The sequence below is a fragment of the Pleurodeles waltl genome, chromosome 10, assembly GCF_031143425.1.
Source record: "Pleurodeles waltl isolate 20211129_DDA chromosome 10, aPleWal1.hap1.20221129, whole genome shotgun sequence".
Classification (NCBI taxonomy): domain Eukaryota; kingdom Metazoa; phylum Chordata; class Amphibia; order Caudata; family Salamandridae; genus Pleurodeles; species Pleurodeles waltl.
Window position 1 is genome coordinate 204306779 of NC_090449.1, and position 19221 is coordinate 204325999.

Below are 19221 nucleotides of genomic sequence, written 5' to 3' on the forward strand. Positions count from 1 at the left end.
TTGCATCCCAATGCGACTCGCAAATAGGAAGGGAACACCCCTTCCTATTTGCGTGTCTGAAATGCATTTTGCGAGTCGGTAACGACTCGCAAAATGCATTTCTGCATTGGGATACGTGTTTTGCGACTCGCAAACGGCAGATTTTGCCGTTTGCGAGTCGCAAAACGTTTCATACATCTGGCCCTAGACTCCTTTAAAGAGAAGGTTTTAGAATTAATCTGTTAAATTTTGCACCTATAGATGACTGGTATTATTTGTGCACCTCCACTCAGCTGCAATATCAGCACACATGCAGAATAGAAAATATTTATCTCTTTTAAGGAAGCCTGTGGCTAAGGCATTCATGTAGAGATCGGTAGGTGATATACCTCGAAGAACACCTCAAGTCCCAGTGTGGAAACTAGAGAGAGTTCTGACCAGGCTTATTTAGTCTTTCTTTAAAGCCCCTCCACTTACAGGTACTTTTCTGAAATGGGCCTTTATTTTAGAACCTCACTTAGGAGTAACAGTGAGTCACAAAGATTATCTGCACTCCCACCCCACCCCCAATCCAAGAAGCGATTTATTCAGGTGCAGAAGGAAAAGCTACTGCTTACAACCTATCCGAAGTTGTTGCTCAGGGTAGGCTCACCATATCAGATTAACCGGACTATTGAGCTGCCAGTGTTCTTTCCACAACCTGATGCTCAGGCTGGGAGGGTGTTAAACATCTTAGATGTCAATCCGGCACTCTTACTAAATTGATAGTCCTCTTATAAAACTAACCAGCCCTTTGTAGGTTTTCCTGAACCCCGCAAAGGTCACCCACTTTCCAAGGCCTGCATTGCAAGATGGATTGTCAGGTGCATCCAAACTTGCTATGCCAAAGGGAAATGTGTACTCACTGTACCTCCTTTGGCACGCTCTACACATAATATGATGACAAGGGCTTTTCTAGATAACATTCCATTAGAAGATTTCTGCAAAGGGGCTACCTAATGAACACAACATAACAAAGTTTTACTGTGTGGCCATACTAGCCCATTAACAGGCTGTGGTTGACCAAACTCTGTTAAGAGCATTTTTCCAAACATCTGCCTCCTAGCCTCCGCTTGAACTGCTTTACAGTTGATGCAGAGCATGTTTTTGTACAGCCTTACATTGTGCAAACTGAAACTGTTACCTTCCCTAGAAGCGTCACTTTGTGGTGTGCAGTGCTGTAGATTTACATGCATCCACCCACCTCTCCAGAAGCTGGAAATCGTAGCACATTTTACTTAATCTTTGCTTCTTAACTACTAACAATGCACACGCCATATTACAGTAGTCTAAGTCTATACTCTTTTATTTCTCACCTGCTGAGTGAAAAACAACCTGGGGCAGAGTCTGCTCCTTTGCGAATTGTGAATTAAGGGAGGAGTTGCATGACACCCTGTGACATAAAACATATTTGTAGAAAAATAGTTGTAACGTTCCAGCCCAGCACAAGATTGCAGGAGTATGCAGAGCATATGGATCGAAAGCACTGCAGGCTCCGAGCGAATGCTTACAGGATAAGGAACCTTTTCCATACACATTGCATAATATCACTGATGTAACAGTTCAGTTCTCAGAGCATTTTAAACATGGAATATGGCCATAAGGTTTTTGCTGCTTGAATTTTGTCTGGGCTCAGATATATACATTTAAAAAAAATCCAACTATGACTACTGGAAAAAAATATAAAAAGTCTGAAACTATTTTTCTGCAGAGACTTTCAGGGCCACCTTTCAATAAATGAGAACATCAAGGTCACTAGTAAAATGATGTTTAGACTGTCCTGTTCAACAGTTTGGTATTTGAACTTTCTAATTGGAGATATCTACCAAGAGACTAAACATTCTACAGTATTTGATTAACCATGTCTTATAATTTATACATGGCAGTCTCTCCTGTTCAAAGTGCTAACCATTTGACCAGTGCAAAACTTCTCCAGCCATTTAGTTAGAAGATTTAATCCTGTGTTGTTCCAGTGATAAGTTTTCTTGAGACTGTAGATGCGTCAATAAGCCACTAAGGGTCATTTATTTCAGTAGTGTTTTCTTCCTCCAGTAATGTGGTCTAGCTACTGAATTTCTGCAGTTGTCTGCTTTTTACATGTATTAACTTGCCACACAATTATGTTGTAGCATTATTAGCTCTGTTGTAGTTATATGCTGATTTGAAACATGTCTGAAGGTGAGTGTTAGGCTAAATGTTTAGTTAAACATATTCACAATGTTTTTTTGTTTTTATATGCATCACCTTGTTTACACAGGACATGGGAACGGTGGTTCTAGGAAAGCTGGAATCTGGGTCTATTAGTAAAGGACAACAGTTGGTTATGATGCCAAATAAGGTATGGCAATTGCATAATTTCTCCACAACTGTATAATTTCTCCACAACTGTATATTTGGATCTGCTCTTATTTATTGAAGCTTTTATATTTTGCACTATCCTGTAAAATGTAATGTATATTAAGTAGTTAAAAAGCAGCAGTGCTTGTTTCCTAATATGTGATATTGATCAACATGGCAAACTGAAGCAGTCAGGTGTGGAAGAAACATACTATTTTACTTTGCTGTTCTACCGTCTATCTGCACATATTGTGTCATTATGAAGTTAGTTCTTTATGGAACCCTCAAAAGGTGGTAGCACATTAAATGTATCTGGAGCAAAGTTGAAGAAATTTAGGGAGCAAAGTTGAAGAAATTTAGGGAGCAGTTCCTTTTATAATATTTAAAAGCATCTACTTCTCCGGTATTGGATCTTTAATAGATCCAATTCGATGTCTGGGAATGATTCAAGCATTTGAGTGTCCCAAGGTACCAAAGAAAGCAGTAGAAGAAAAACATATATAGGAGTTAAGTTATTTAACTGAATGTCTTTAACATTATCAGTGTTCTAGGAAGTTGTCTCTGTATATACTATTTCAAAGTAAGAAATAGTGTGCACAGAGTCCAAGGGTTCCCCTTAGAGGTAAGATAGTGGCAAAAAGAGATCATTCTAATGCTCTATTTTGTGGTAGTGTGTGTAGGACGTTGGCTCTGTATGTGCTATTTCAAAGTAAGGAATAGCATGCACAGAGTCCAAGGGTTCCCTTTAGAGGTAAGATAGTGGCAAAAAGAGATAATACTAATGCTCTATTTTGTGGTAGTGTGGTCGAGCAGTAGGCTTATCCAAGGAGTAGTGTTAAGCATCTGTTGTACATACACACAGGCAATAAATGAGGAACACACACTCCGAGACAAATCCAGGCCAATAGGTTTTGTTATAGAAAAATATATTTTCTTAATTTATTTTAAGAACCACAGGTTCAAATTCTACATGTAATATCTCATTTGAAAGGTATTGCAGGTAAGTACTTTAGGAACTTTGAATCATTACATTAGCATGTATACTTTTTACATAAAACACAATAAGCTGTTTTAAAAGTGGACACAGTCCAATTTTCACAGTTCTTGGGGGAGGTAAGTTTTTGTTAGTTTTGTCAGGTAAGTAAATCACTTACAATTCTCAGGTTTGGGTCCAAGGTAGCCCACCGTTGGGGGTTTAGAGCAACCCCAAAGTTACCACACCAGCAGCTCGGGGCCGGTCAGGTGCAGAGGTCAAAGAGGTGCCCAAAACGCATAGGCTTCAATGGAGAGAAGGGGGTGCCCCGGTTCCGGTCTGCCAGCAGGTAAGTACCCGCGTCTTCGGAGGGCAGACCAGGGGGGTTTTGTAGGGCACCGGGGGGGACACAAGTCCACACAAAAAGTACACCCTCAGCGGCACTGGGGCGGCCGGGTGCAGTGTAGAAACAAGCGTCGGGTTTTCAATGGAAATCAATGAGAGATCAAGTTCTCTTCAGCGTTGCAGGCAGGCAAGGGGGGGGCTCCTCGGGGTAGCCACCACCTGGGCAAGGGAGAGGGCTTCCTGGGGGTCACTCCTGCACAAGAGTTCCGTTCCTTTAGGTGCTGGGGGCTGCGGGTGCAGGGTCTTTTCCAGCCGTCGGGAAATGGAGTTCAGTCAGTCGCGGTCAGGGGGAGCCTCGGGATTCCCTCTGCAGGCGTCGCTGTGGGGGCTCAGGGGGGACAACTTTGGTTACTCATGGACTCTGAGTCGCCGGAGGGTCCTCCCTGAGGTGTTGGTTCCCCACCAGTCGAGTCGGGGTCGCCGGGTGCAGTGTTGCAAGTCTCACGCTTCTTGCGGGGAGTTGCAGGGGTCTTTAAATCTGCTCCTTGAAACAAAGTTGCAGTTCTTTTGGAGCAGTGCCGCTGTCCTCGGAAGTTTCTTGGTCTCTTGGAAGCAGGGCAGTCCTCTGAGGATTCAGAGGTCGCTGGTCCTGGAGAAAGCGTCGCTGGAGCAGGGTTCTTTAGAAGGCAGGGGACAGGCCGGTAGGACTGGGGCCAAAGCAGTTGGTGTCTTCTTTCTTCTTCTGCAGGGGTTTTCAGCTCAGCAGTCTTCTTCTTCGGTAAGTTGCAGGAATCTAAATTCGTAGGTTCAGGGGAGCCCTTAAATACTAAATTTAAGGGCGTGTTTAGGTCTGGGGGGGTTAGTAGCCAATGGCTACTAGCCCTGAGGGTGGGTACACCCTCTTTGTGCCTCCTCCCAAGGGGAGGGGGTCACATCCCTAATCCTATTGGGGGGAATCCTCCATCTGCAAGATGGAGGATTTCTAAAAGTTAGAGCCACTTCAGCTCAGGACACCTTAGGGGCTGTCCTGACTGGCCAGTGACTCCTCCTTGTTATTCTCATTATTTTCTCCGGCCTTGCCGCCAAAAGTGGGGGCCGTGGCCGGAGGGGGCGGGCAACTCCACTAGCTGGAGTGTCCTGTGGTGCTGGCACAAAGGGGTGAGCCTTTGAGGCTCACCGCCAGGTGTGACAGCTCCTGCCTGGGGGAGGTGTTAGCATCTCCACCCAGTGCAGGCTTTGTTACTGGCATCAGAGTGACAAAGACACTCTCCCCATGGGGCCAGCAACATGTCTCGGTTGTGGCAGGCTGCTGGAACCAGTCAGCCTACACAGATAGTCGGTTAAGGTTTCAGGGGGCACCTCTAAGGTGCCCTCTGGGGTGTATTTTACAATAAAATGTACACTGGCATCAGTGTGCATTTATTGTGCTGAGAAGTTTGATACCAAACTTCCCAGTTTTCAGTGTAGCCATTATGGTGCTGTGGAGTTCGTGTTTGACAGACTCCCAGACCATATACTCTTATGGCTACCCTGCACTTACAATGTCTAAGGTATTGCTTAGACACTGTAGGGGCACAGTGCTCATGCACTGGTGCCCTCACCTATGGTATAGTGCACCCTGCCTTAGGGCTGTAAGGCCTACTAGAGGGGTGACTTATCTATACCTGTATAGGCAGTGAGAGGCTGGCATGGCACCCTGAGGGGAGTGCCATGTCGACTTACTTGTTTTGTTCTCACCAGCACACACAAGCTGGCAAGCAGTGTGTCTGTGCTGAGTGAGGGGTCTCCAGGGTGGCATAAGACATGCTGCAGCCCTTAGAGACCTTCCTTGGCATCAGGGCCCTTGGTACCAGGGGTACCACTTACAAGGGACTTATCTGGATGCCAGGGTGTGCCAATTGTGGATACAAAAGTACAGGTTAGGGAAAGAACACTGGTGCTGGGGCCTGGTTAGCAGGCCTCAGCACACTTTCAATTCAAAACATAGCATCAGCAAAGGCAAAAAGTCAGGGGGTAACCATGCCAAGGAGGCATTTCCTTACAGTGTGGTTGAGCAGTAGGCTTATCAGAGGGTAGTGTTAAGCATTTGTTGTACACACACAGGCAATAAATGAGGAACACACACTCAAAGACTTAGTCCAGGCCAATAGGTTTTTATGTAGAAAAATATATTTTCTTAGTTTATTGTAAGAACCACAGGTTCAAGATTTACAAGTAATACTTCAAATGAAAGGTATTTCACTCCGGTATTCTACGAACTTTGAATAATCACAATATCATGTACAGTTTTGACAAAAATGGCAATAAGCTATTTTAAAAGTGGACACTGTGCAAAAATCAACAGTTCCTGGGGGAGGTAAGTAATTGTTAAGTTCACAGGTAAGTAAAACACTTACAGGGTTCAAAGTTGGGTCCAAGGTAGCTCACCGTTGGGGGTTCAAGGCAACCGCAAAGTTACAATACCAGCAGCTCAGGGCTGGTGAGGTGCAGAGGTCCAAGTCGTTCCCCAAACACATAGGCTTCAATGGAAATAGGGGTGCCCGGTTCCAGTACCCGCGTCCTCAGAGGGCAGACCAGGGGGGTTTTGTAGGGCACCGGCGGGTACACAAGCAGGCACAGAAAGTACACCCTCAGCGGCACAGGGGCGGCTGGGTGCAGAGTGCAAACAGGCGTCGGGTTTCTGATCGGAATCAATGGGGAGACCCAGGGGTCACTTCAACGATGCAGGCAGGCACAGGGGGGGCTCCTCGGGGTAGCCACCACCTGGGCTAGGCAGAGGGTCGCCTGGGGGTCACTCCTGCACTGGAGTTCGGTTCCTTCAGGTCCTGGGGGCTGCAGGTGCAGTGCTGGTTCAAGGCGTCTGGTTCCTTGTTACAGGCAGTCGCGGTCATGGGGAGCCTTTGGATTTCCTCTGCAGGCGACGCTTTGGGGGCTCAGGGGGGTCAACTCTGCCTACTCACGGGCTCGCAGTCGCCGGGGAGTCCTCCCTGTAGTGTTAGTTTTCTGCAGGTCGAGCCAGGGGCGTCTGGTGCTGAGTGGAAAGTCTCACGCTTCTGGCAGGAAACGTGTGGTCTTTAAAAGTTGCTTCTTTGTTGCAGAAAGTTGCCGTTTGTTGAACAGGTCCGCTGTTCTCTGGAGCTTCTTGGTCCTTTAGATGCAGGGTAGTCCTCTGAAGAAAACTGCAACAGCGACACATCCAACAGGGTCCAGCAACCTCTGAAGCCTCAAAGTAGGGAGACAGGCCGGTGGGGCTGGAGCCAAATCAGTTGTCGTCTGTCTTCACTGCAGGGCTTCAGGTCAGCAGTCCTTCTTCTTCTTTAGGTTGCAGGAATCTATATTCCTCGGTTCTGGTAGCCCCTAAATACTGAATTTAAGAGGGGGGGGGGTTTGGTCTGGGAGGGCAGTGGCCAATGGCTACTGGCCCTAAGGGTGACTACACCCTCTTTATGCCTCCTCCCTGTGGGGAGGGGGGCACATCCCTAATCCTATTGGGGGAATCCTCCTTCTACAAGATGGAAGATTTCTAAAAGTAAGTGTCTCCTCAGCTCAGGACACCTTAGGGGCTGTCCTGACTGGGGGGGTGACTCCTCCTTGTTTTCCTCATAATCTCCTCCAGCCTTGCCGCCAAAAGTGTGGGCAGTGGCCGGAGGGGCGGGCATCTCCACTAGCTGGGATGCCCTGTGGCGCTGTAACAAAGGGGGTGAGCTTTTGAGGCTCACTGCCAGGTGTTAGTTCCGGCAGGGGGAGATGAGAAGCACCTCCACCCAGTACAGGCTTTGTTCCTGGCCACAAAGTGACAAAGGCACTCTCCCCATGTGGCCAGCAACATGTCTGGTGTGTGGCAGGCTGGCAAAAACTAGTCAGCCCACACTGGAAGTCGGGTATGTTTTCAGGGGGCATCACTAAGATGCCCTTTGGGTGTATTTTACAATGAAGTGCACACTGGCATCAGTGTGCATTTATTGTGCTGAGAAGTTTGATACCAAACTTCTCAGTTTTCAGTGTAGCCATTATGGTGCTGTGGAGTTCGTGTTTGACAGACTCACAGACCATATACTCTTATGACTACCCTGCACTTGCAATGTCTAAGGTTTTGCTTGGACACTGTAGTGGCATCGTGCTCATGCACATATGCCCTCACCTGTGGTATAGTGCACCCTGCCTTAGGGCTGTAAGGCCTGCTAGAGGGGTGACTTACCTATGCCACAGGCAGTGTGAGGTTGGCATGGCACTCTGAGGGGAGTGCCATGGTAATCCTTTTCTCCCCACCAGCACACACAAGCTGGCAAGCAGTGTGTATGTGCTGAGTGAGGGGTCCCCAGGGTGGCATAAGACATGCTGCAGCCCTTAGAGACCTTCCCTGGCATCAGGGCCCTTGGTACCAGGGGTACCAGTTACAAGGGACTTACCTGGGTGCCAGGGTTGTGCCAATTGTGGAGACAAAGGTACAGTTTAGGGAAAGAACACTGGTGATGGAACCTGGTTAGCAGGGTCCCAGCACACTTTAAAATCATAACTTAGCATCAGCAAAGGCAAAATGTCAGGGGTAACCATGCCAAGGAGGCATTTCATTACAATGAGTCAGTCAGATTGATTGTAATAGAACATTTGCCTATTGCCAATAGCTAACGATCTGTTTGGAATTGATTTGATGTCTTAACTTAAATACAAGGAGTAAGGGGGATGCGAGGAACTGGCGGAACATTTGTATGCTGCATTCGTTCATCATGAAAACCTCTCCTTGAGATCTGTGACCAGGCCCTCTGCTGGCAGCAACTAAAGCTAACTTTGAGTACTGGTTTATCAAGACCTTTCCCATTGTAATTTCCACCATTAACTGAATGTTTGAGATAATGGTCTGTAACACATCTTCCACTCATGGTTGCATGGAACCTGTCTGCTGAGTACATCTGCACAGACTTTCTGTTGGCACATGTTCATCCAGTGTTGTATAAGAGTGCCTACAGACTGTTACTCCAGTATTGGAACTTTCATAGATTCACCTGGTTGAATCATTCCCTGTCGTCAAGATGGGAGTCCCCGGTATAATTTACACAAGTAATGTGAAGACATATTAACAAAGAAAAAAGGTCCTAGGCCTCTTCAATTTAGCAGTCTGTAGGAAGTTGGCTCTGTATGCACTATTTCAAAGTAAGGAATAGTATGCACAGAGTCCAAGGGTTCCCCTTAGAAGTAAGATAGTGGCAAAAAGAGCTAATACTAATGCTCTATTTTGTGGTAGTGTGGTCGAGCAGTAGGCTTATCAAAGGAGTAGTGTTAAGCATTTGTTGTACATACACACAGGCAATAAATGAGGAACACACACTCGGAGACAATTCCAGGCCAATAGGTTTTTGTATAGAAAAATATATGTTCGATGGCATCTGTCGCTGTAGATACGCATGTTTTGCATAGCTCGCCATCTGGTGTTGGGTCGGAGTGTTACAAGTTGTTTTTCTTCGAAGAAGTCTTTCGAGTCACGGGACCGAGTGACTCCTCCTTCTGTCTCCATTGCGCATGGGCGTCGACTCCATCTTCGATTGTTTTTTTTCCGCCATCGGGTTCGGACGTGTTCCTGTCGCTCCGAGTTTCGGAACGGAAAAACAGCTAAATTTCAGAAGATTTTCGTCGGTATTGTTGCGTTCGGGATCGGCGTAGTTAGAATCAACACCGCACCGAAGATCGAAGAGCTCCGGAACCCTTCGGGGTAGTTTCGATCCCCCGTCGGGGCCTGCTCGGCCCGACCGCGTGTAGAAGAACGCCGATGGAACGGACCCCGTTCCGTTTCTGTCCCGAATGCCACAACAAATACCCCTATACAGACCAACACTTGGTCTGTAACCTGTGCTTGTCACCTGAGCACAGCGAAGACACTTGCCTGTCGTGCGTTCCGGTCCCGAAAAACACTCAGAGACCGTTGAGCCAGGAGACTTCAAATGGCGTCCACGCCGACAGCCCGCCGAGAGTTCGAGGCTCAAGAGGAAGAAGAAACCTTTTCGATCCACGAATCGGACTCCGAAGAATTCGACGATACACGAACCGTGAGTAAGACGTCGAAAACCACTCAGAAGAAGATTTACAAGGCCCAGGGGACGCCACTGCCACCAGGCCATGGCTCGACCCATAAATTCGGTGACCGACCGTCGGCACCGAAAAAGGCCCAAACAGTGCCGGCACCGTCCGACTCCGGTACGCAGCCTTCTCGGGACCGAGAAAGTGCTGGAGACAAGCATCGAGGTGTAGACACAGCTCGACGCCGAGACAGCGGCACCGACGAAGATCGACGCCGAGAGGTTTCGGCTCCGAAAAAGAAAAAAGTCACCTCGGAGCCGAAGAAAAATGCAGACAGGGTTTCGGTGCCAAAACAACCGGCAACCGACCCAGTTTCAGGCTCTTATACAGAGGAGCAATCACTCACCTCACACATGCGAAAGCATAGGTTTGAGGAAGAGCTGCAATCCACCGATATAGACCATACGCAGAAACGTATTTTTATACAGGAGGGAACAGGAAAAATAAGCACCCTTCCCCCTATTAGGAGAAAGAGAAGACTTGAATTTCAATCTGACCAACCACCACAAACAAAAATGGTGAAGAAGATTACTCCGCCACCCTCTCCTCCACCAATGATTCACGTCTCACCAGCACAAACTCCATCACATTCCCCGGCTCACACCACCATGAGCCAAGGTGATCAAGATCAGGACGCATGGGACTTATACGACGCCCCTGTGTCAGATAACAGTCCGGAAACATACCCTACAAAGCCATCACCACCAGAAGACCGCACGGCATATTCTCAGGTGGTGGCTAGAGCAGCACAATTCCACAATGTAAGCCTCCACTCAGAACAAGTCGAGGATGACTTTCTGTTCAATACCCTCTCCTCCACCCACAGCTCCTACCAAAGCCTGCCTATGCTTCCTGGTATGCTTAGGCACGCAAAAGACATCTTTAAGGAGCCGGTCAAAAGTAGGGCAATCACACCAAGGGTGGAAAAAAAGTATAAGGCGCCGCCTACAGACCCTATTTTCATCACTACACAGCTGCCACCAGATTCTGTCGTTGTAGGAGCTGCTAGGAAAAGGGCCAACTCCCACACATCTGGGGATGCACCACCCCCAGATAAGGAAAGCCACAAGTTCGATGCAGCTGGAAAGAGTCGCAGCACAAGCTGCAAACCAGTGGCGCATCGCTAACTCTCAGGCACTACTTGCGCGCTATGACAGAGCCCATTGGGATGAGATGCAACATCTCATTGAACATCTACCTTAGGACCTACAAAAGAGGGCAAAGCAAGTGGTTGAGGAAGGACAGAACATTTCAAACAACCAAATACGCTCCTCCATGGACGCTGCAGACACAGCTGCAAGGACAATTAATACATCTGTAACCATCAGAAGGCATGCGTGGCTACGAACGTCTGGATTTAAACCAGAGATTCAGCAGGCGGTTCTCAATAGGTCATTCAACCAAAAAGAACTGTTCGGTCCAGAAGTGGACACAGCGATTGAGAAACTTAAAAAAGACACGGACACTGCTAAAGCCATGGGTGCACTCTACTCCCCGCAGAGCAGAGGAAATAACAGCACCTTCCGTAAAACACCCTTTAGAGGGGGGTTTCGGGGTCAGGGCACACAAGCCAGCACCTCACAGGCAACACTGTCCAGTTACCAGGGACAGTACAGAGGAGGTTTTCGGGGACAATATAGAGGGCAATTCCCTAGGAATAGGGGAAAATTTCAAAGCCCCAAAACCCCTACTACTAAGCAGTGACTCATATGTCACTCACCCCCTCCACACAACACCAGTGGGGGGAAGAATAGGTCATTATTACAAAGCATGGGAGGAGATCACTACAGACACTTGGGTTCTAGCAATTATCCAACATGGTTATTGCATAGAATTTCTACAATTCCCTCCGAACATACCACCAAGAGCACAAAATTTGTCCAAACATCATTCGAAGCTTCTGGAGATAGAAGTGCAGGCTCTATTACAAAAGAATGCAATCGAGTTAGTACCAAACACACAAATAAACACAGGAGTTTATTCACTATACTTCTTGATACCAAAGAAAGACAAAACACTAAGACCAATCCTAGACCTCAGAATACTAAACACATACATCAAATCAGACCACTTTCACATGGTCACACTACAAGAAGTGTTACCATTGCTAAAACTACACGACTACATGACAACCTTAGACCTCAAAGACGCGTATTTCCATATACCAATACATCCGTCGCACAGGAAATACCTAAGGTTTGTATTCAAAGGAATACACTACTGTAGGAAGTTGGCTCTGTATGTGCTATTTCAAAGTAAGGAATAGCATGCACAGAGTCCAAGGGTTCCCCTTAGAGGTAAAATAGTGGTAAAAAGAGATAATACTAATGCTCTATTTTGTGGTAGTGTGGTCGAGCAGTAGGCTTATCCAAGGAGTAGTGTTAAGCATTTGTTGTACATACACATAGACAATAAATGAGGTACACACACTCAGAGACAAATCCAGCCAATAGGTTTTGTTATAGAAAAATATCTTTTCTTAGTTTATTTTAAGAACCACAGGTTCAAATTTAACATGTAATATCTTGTTTGAAAGGTATTGCAGGTAAGTACATTAGGAACTTTGAATCATTTCAATTGCATGTATACTTTTCAAGTTATTCACAAATAGCTATTTCAAAAGTGGACACAGTGCAATTTTCACAGTTCCTGGTGGAGGTAAGTTTTTGTTAGTTTTACCAGGTAAGTAAGACACTTACAGGGTTCAGTTCTTGGTCCAAGGTAGCCCACCGTTGGGGGTTCAGAGCAACCCCAAAGTTACCACACCAGCAGCTCAGGGCCGGTCAGGTGCAGAGTTCAAAGTGGTGCCCAAAACGCATAGGCTATAATGGAGAGAAGGGGGTGCCCCGGTTCCGGTCTGCTTGCAGGTAAGTACCCGCGTCTTCGGAGGGCAGACCAGGGGGGTTTTGTAGGGCACCGGGGGGGGACACAAGCCCACACAGAAATTTCACCCTCAGCGGCGCGGGGGCGGCCTGGTGCAGTGTTAGAACAAGCGTCGGGTTCGCAATGTTAGTCAATGAGAGATCAAGGGATCTCTTCAGCACTGCAGGCAGGCAAGGGGGGGGCTTCCTCGGGGAAACCTCCACTTGGGCAAGGGAGAGGGACTCCTGGGGGTCACTTCTGCAGTGAAAGTCCGGTCCTTCAGGTCCTGGGGGCTGCGGGTGCAGGGTCTTTTCCAGGCGTCGGGATTTAGGTTTCAGAGAGTCGTGGTCAGGGGAAGCCTCGGGATTCCCTCTGCAGGCGGCACTGTGGGGGCTCAGGGGGGGACAGGTCTTGGTACTCACAGTCGTAGAGTAGTCCGGGGGTCCTCCCTGAGGTGTTGGTTCTCCACCAGCCGAGTCGGGGTCGCCGGGTGCAGTGTTGCAAGTCTCACGCTTCTTGCGGGGAGTTGCAGGGTTCTTTAAAGCTGCTTCTTGAAACAAAGTTGCAGTCTTTTTGGAGCAGGTCCGCTGTCCTCGGGAGTTTCTTGTCGTCGAAGCAGGGCAGTCCTCAGAGGATTCAGAGGTCGCTGGTCCCTTTGGAAGGCGTCGCTGGAGCAGAGTTCTTTGGAAGGCAGGAGACAGGCCGGTGAGTTTCTGGAGCCAAGGCAGTTGTTGTCTTCTGGTCTTCCTCTGCAGGGGTTTTCAGCTAGGCAGTCCTTCTTCTTGTTGTTGCAGGAATCGAATTTTCTAGGGTTCAGGGTAGCCCTTAAATACTAAATTTAAGGGCGTGTTTAGGTCTGGGGGGTTAGTAGCCAATGGCTACTAGCCCTGAGGGTGGGTACACCCTCTTTGTGCCTCCTCCCAAGGGGAGGGGGTCACAATCCTAACCCTATTGGGGGAATCCTCCATCTGCAAGATGGAGGATTTCTAAAAGTTAGTCACCTCAGCTCAGGACACCTTAGGGGCTGTCCTGACTGGCCAGTGACTCCTCCTTGTTGCTTTCTTTGTTCCCTCCAGCCTTGCCGCCAAAAGTGGGGGCCGTGGCCGGAGGGGGCGGGCAACTCCACTAAGCTGGAGTGCCCTGCTGGGCTGTGACAAAGGGGTGAGCCTTTGAGGCTCACCGCCAGGTGTTACAGCTCCTGCCTGGGGGAGGTGTTAGCATCTCCACCCAGTGCAGGCTTTGTTACTGGCCTCAGAGTGACAAAGGCACTCTCCCCATGGGGCCAGCAACATGTCTCTAGTGTGGCAGGCTGCTGGAACTAGTCAGCCTACACAGACAGTCGGTTAAGTTTCAGGGGGCACCTCTAAGGTGCCCTCTGGGGTGTATTTTGCAATAAAATGTACACTGGCATCAGTGTGCATTTATTGTGCTGAGAAGTTTGATACCAAATGTAAAGAAATGGCTCCCTGTTGCAGTTACCCCCCACTTTTTGCCTGATACTGATGCTGACTTGACTGAGAAGTGTGCTGGGACCCTGCTAACCAGGCCCCAGCACCAGTGTTCCTTCACCTAGAATGTACCATTGTATCCACAATTGGCACACCCTGGCATTCAGATAAGTCCCTTGTAACTGGTACTTCTAGTACCAAGGGCCCTGATGCCAAGGAAGGTCTCTAAGGGCTGCAGCATGTCTTATGCCACCCTAGAGACCCCTCACTCAGCACAGACACACTGCTTACAAGCCTGTGTGTGCTAGTGAGAACAAAATGAGTAAGTCGACATGGCACTCCCCTCAGGGTGCCATGCCAGCCTCTCACTGCCTATGCAGTATAGGTAAGACACCCCTCTAGCAGGCCTTACAGCCCTAAGGCAGGGTGCACTATACCATAGGTGAGGGTACCAGTGCATGAGCACTGTGCCCCTACAGTGTCTAAACAAAACCTTAGACATTGTAAGTGCAGGGTAGCCATAAGAGTATATGGTCTGGGAGTTTGTCAAACACGAACTCCACAGCACCATAATGGCTACACTGAAAACTGGGAAGTTTGGTATCAAACTTCTCAGCACAATAAATGCACACTGATGCCAGTGTACATTTTATTGTAAAATACACCCCAGAGGGCACCTTAGAGGTGCCCCCTGAAACTTAACCGACTATCTGTGTAGGCTGACTAGTTTTAGCAGCCTGCCACAAACCGAGACATGTTGCTGGCCCCATGGGGAGAGTGCCTTTGTCACTCTGAGGCCAGTAACAAAGCCTGCACTGGGTGGAGATGCTAACACCTCCCCCAGGCAGGAATTGTCACACCTGGCGGTGAGCCTCAAAGGCTCACCTCCTTTGTGCCAACCCAGCAGGACACTCCAGCTAGTGGAGTTGCCCGCCCCCTCCGGCCAGGCCCCACTTTTGGCGGCAAGGCCGGAGAAAATAATGAGAAAAACAAGGAGGAGTCACTGGCCAGTCAGGACAGCCCCTAAGGTGTCCTGAGCTGAGGTGACTCTAACTTTTAGAAATCCTCCATCTTGCAGATGGAGGATTCCCCCAATAGGGTTAGGATTGTGACCCCCTCCCCTTGGGAGGAGGCACAAAAAGGGTGTACCCACCCTCAGGGCTAGTAGCCATTGGCTACTAACCCCCCAGACCTAAACACGCCCTTAAATTTAGTATTTAAGGGCTACCCTGAACCCTAGAAAATTAGATTCCTGCAACTACAAGAAGAAGGACTGCCTAGCTGAAAAACCCCTGCAGAGGAAGACCAGAAGACGACAACTGCCTTGGCTCCAGAAACTCACCGGCCTGTCTCCTGCCTTCCAAAGATCCTGCTCCAGCGACGCCTTCCAAAGGGACCAGCGACCTCGACATCCTCTGAGGACTGCCCCTGCTTCGAAAAGACAAGAAACTCCCGAGGACAGGGGACCTGCTCCAAGAAAAGCTGCAACTTTGTTTCGAGCAGCTTTAAAGAACCCTGCAAGCTCCCCGCAAGAAGCGTGAGACTTGCAACACTGCACCCGGCGACCCCGACTCGGCTGGTGGAGATCCGACACCTCAGGAGGGACCCCAGGACTACTCTGATACTGTGAGTACCAAAACCTGTCCCCCCCTGAGCCCCCACAGCGCCGCCTGCAGAGGGAATCCCGAGGCTTCCCCTGACCGCGACTCTTTGAACCTAAAGTCCCGACGCCTGGGAGAGACCCTGCACCCGCAGCCCCCAGGACCTGAAGGACCGGACTTTCACTGGAGAAGTGACCCCCAGGAGTCCCTCTCCCTTGCCCAAGTGGAGGTTTCCCCGAGGAATCCCCCCCTTGCCTGCCTGCAGCGCTGAAGAGATCCCGAGATCTCTCATAGACTAACATTGCGAACCCGACGCCTGTTCCTACACTGCACCCGGCCGCCCCCGCGCTGCTGAGGGTGAAATTTCTGTGTGGACTTGTGTCCCCCCCGGTGCCCTACAAAACCCCCCTGGTCTGCCCTCCGAAGACGCGGGTACTTACCTGCAAGCAGACCGGAACCGGGGCACCCCCTTCTCTCCATTCTAGCCTATGCGTTTTGGGCACCACTTTGAACTCTGCACCTGACCGGCCCTGAGCTGCTGGTGTGGTGACTTTGGGGTTGCTCTGAACCCCCAACGGTGGGCTACCTTGGACCAAGAACTGAACCCTGTAAGTGTCTTACTTACCTGGTAAAACTAACCAAAACTTACCTCCCCTAGGAACTGTGAAAATTGCACTAAGTGTCCACTTTTAAAACAGCTATTTGTCAATAACTTGAAAAGTATACATGCAATTTTTATGATTTGAAGTTCCTAAAGTACTTACCTGCAATACCTTTCGAATGAGATATTACATGTAGAATTTGAACCTGTGGTTCTTAAAATAAACTAAGAAAAGATATTTTTCTATATAAAAACCTATTGGCTGGATTTGTCTCTGAGTGTGTGTACCTCATTTATTGTCTATGTGTATGTACAACAAATGCTTAACACTACTCCTTGGATAAGCCTACTGCTCGACCACACTACCACAAAATAGAGCATTAGTATTATCTATTTTTACCACTATTTTACCTCTAAGGGGAACCCTTGGACTCTGTGCATGCTATTCCTTACTTTGAAATAGCACATACAGAGCCAACTTCCTACACCAAACTTCCCAGTTTTCATTGTAGCCATTATGGTGCTGTGGAGTTCGTGTTTGACAAACTCCCAGACCATATACTCTTATGGCTACCCTGCACTTACAATGTCTAAGGTTTTGTTTAGACACTGTAGGGGTACCATGCTCATGCACTGGTACCCTCACCTATGGTATAGTGCACCCTGCCTTAGGGCTGTAAGGGCTGCTAGAGGGGTGACTGACCTATACTTGCATAGGCAGTGAGAGGCTGGCATGGCACCCTGAGGGGAGTGCCATGTCGACTTACTCGTTTTGTTCTCACTAGCACACACAAGCTGGCAAGCAGTGTGTCTGTGCTGAGTGAGAGGTCTCCAGGGAGGCATAAGACATGCTGCAGCCCTTAGAGACCTTCCTTGGCATCAGGGCCCTTGGTACTAGAAGTACCAGTTACAAGGGACTTATCTGGATGCCAGGGTCTGCCAATTGTGGATACAAAAGTACAGGTTAGGGAAAGAACACTGGTGCTGGGGCCTGGTTAGCAGGCCTCAGCACACTTTCAATTGTAAACATAGCATCAGCAAAGGCAAAAAGTCAGGGGGCAACCATGCCAAGGAGGCATTTCCTTACAACTACCAATTCAAGGTACTGCCTTTCGGTTTAACAACCGCACCAAGAGTCTTTACCAAATGTCTAGCAGTAGTCGCTGCACACATCAGAAGGCAGCAAATACATGTGTTCCCGTATCTAGACGACTGGCTAATCAAGGCCCATTCGTTAATAAAGTGCTCAAACCACACAAATCAAATCATACAAACCCTCTACAAACTAGGGTTCACCGTCAACTTCACGAAATCCAACATTCTGCCGTGCAAGGTACAACAATACCTAGGAACCATAATAGACACAACAAAAGGAGTAGCCACTCCAAGTCCACAAAGAATTCAAAATTTCAACATCATACGACGCATGTATCCGACACAAAAGATACAAGCAAAGGTGATATTACAACTCCTAGGCATGATGTCTTCATGCATAGCCATTGTCCCAAACGCAAGACTGCACATGAGGCCCTTACAACAGTGCCTAGCATCTCAGTGGTCACAAGCACAGGGTCACCTTATAGATCTGGTGTTAATAGACCGCCAAACTTACCTCTCGCTTCTATGGTGGAACAATATAAATTTAAACAAAGGGCGGCCTTTCCGAGACCCAGTGCCACAATACGTAATAACAACAGATGCTTCCATGACAGGGTGGGGAGCACACCTCGATCAACACAGCATACAAGGACAATGGAACGTACATCAAACAAAATTGCATATAAATCACCTAGAACTGCTAGCAGTTTTTCAAGCACTAAAGGCTTTTCAACCAATAATAGTTCACAAATACATTCTCGTCAAAACAGACAACATGACAACAATGTATTATCTAAATAAACAAGGGGGGACACACTCAACGCAGTTGAGCCTTCTGGCACAAAAAATATGGCGTTGGGCAATTCACAACCAAATTCGCCTAATAGCACAATTTATCCCAGGGATTCAAAATCAACTCGCAGACAATCTCTCTCGATCACCAACAGGTCCACGAATGGGAAATTCACCCCCAAATTCTGAAAACTTACTTCACGCTCTGGGGTACACCTCAAATAGATTTGTTTGCGACAAAAGAGAACGCAAAATGCCAAAACTTCGCATCCAGATACCCACACAGGCAGTCCCACGGCAATGCCCTATGGATGAACTGGTCAGGGATATTTGCCTACGCTTTTCCTTCTCTCCCTCTCCTTCCTTATCTGGTAAACAAACTCAGTCAAAACAAACTCAAACTCATATTAATAGCACCAACTTGGGCAAGACAACCCTGGTACACAACACTGCTAGACCTATCAGTAGTACCCCACATCAAATTGCCCAACAAGCCGGATCTGTTAACACAACACAACCAACAGATCAGACACCCAGATCCAGCATCGCTGAATCTAGCAATCTGGCTCCTGAAATCCTAGAATTCAGACACTTACAGCTTACCCAGGAATGTATGGAAGTCATTAAGCAAGCCAGAAGGCCATCCACCAGGCACTGCTATGCAAGTAAATGGAAGAGGTTTGTTTGCTACTGCCATATTAATCAAATCCAACCATTACACGCAACTCCAAAACATGTAGTGGGTTACTTGCTTCACTTACAAAAATCTAACCTGGCTTTCTCTTCCATTAAAATACACCTTGCAGCAATATCTGCATACCTGCAGACTACCTATTCCACTTCCCTATATAGGATACCAGTCATTAAAGCATTCATGGAGGGTCTTAAAAGAATTATACCACCAAGAACACCACCTGTTCCTTCATGGAACCTGAATGTTGTCTTAACTAGACTCATGGGTCCACCTTTTGAACCCATGCACTCCTGTGAAATACAGTTCCTAACCTGGAAGGTTGCATTTCTCATCGCTATTACTTCTCTAAGGAGAGTAAGCGAGATTCAGGCGTTTACAAT

The 19221-nt window shown here is 48.0% G+C and overlaps 1 protein-coding gene across 2 annotated transcripts in view; it reads left to right on the forward strand.

The window, feature by feature from the left end:
* GSPT1 (G1 to S phase transition 1) overlaps positions 1–19221 on the forward strand; it is a 560974-nt gene that overhangs the window by 363950 nt on the left and 177803 nt on the right. For both annotated transcript variants that reach the window (XM_069210181.1, XM_069210182.1), the window contains exon 11: positions 2276–2356. In XM_069210181.1, coding sequence (XP_069066282.1) covers positions 2276–2356 — 81 coding nt within the window. The remainder of the gene's footprint in view (positions 1–2275; positions 2357–19221) is intronic.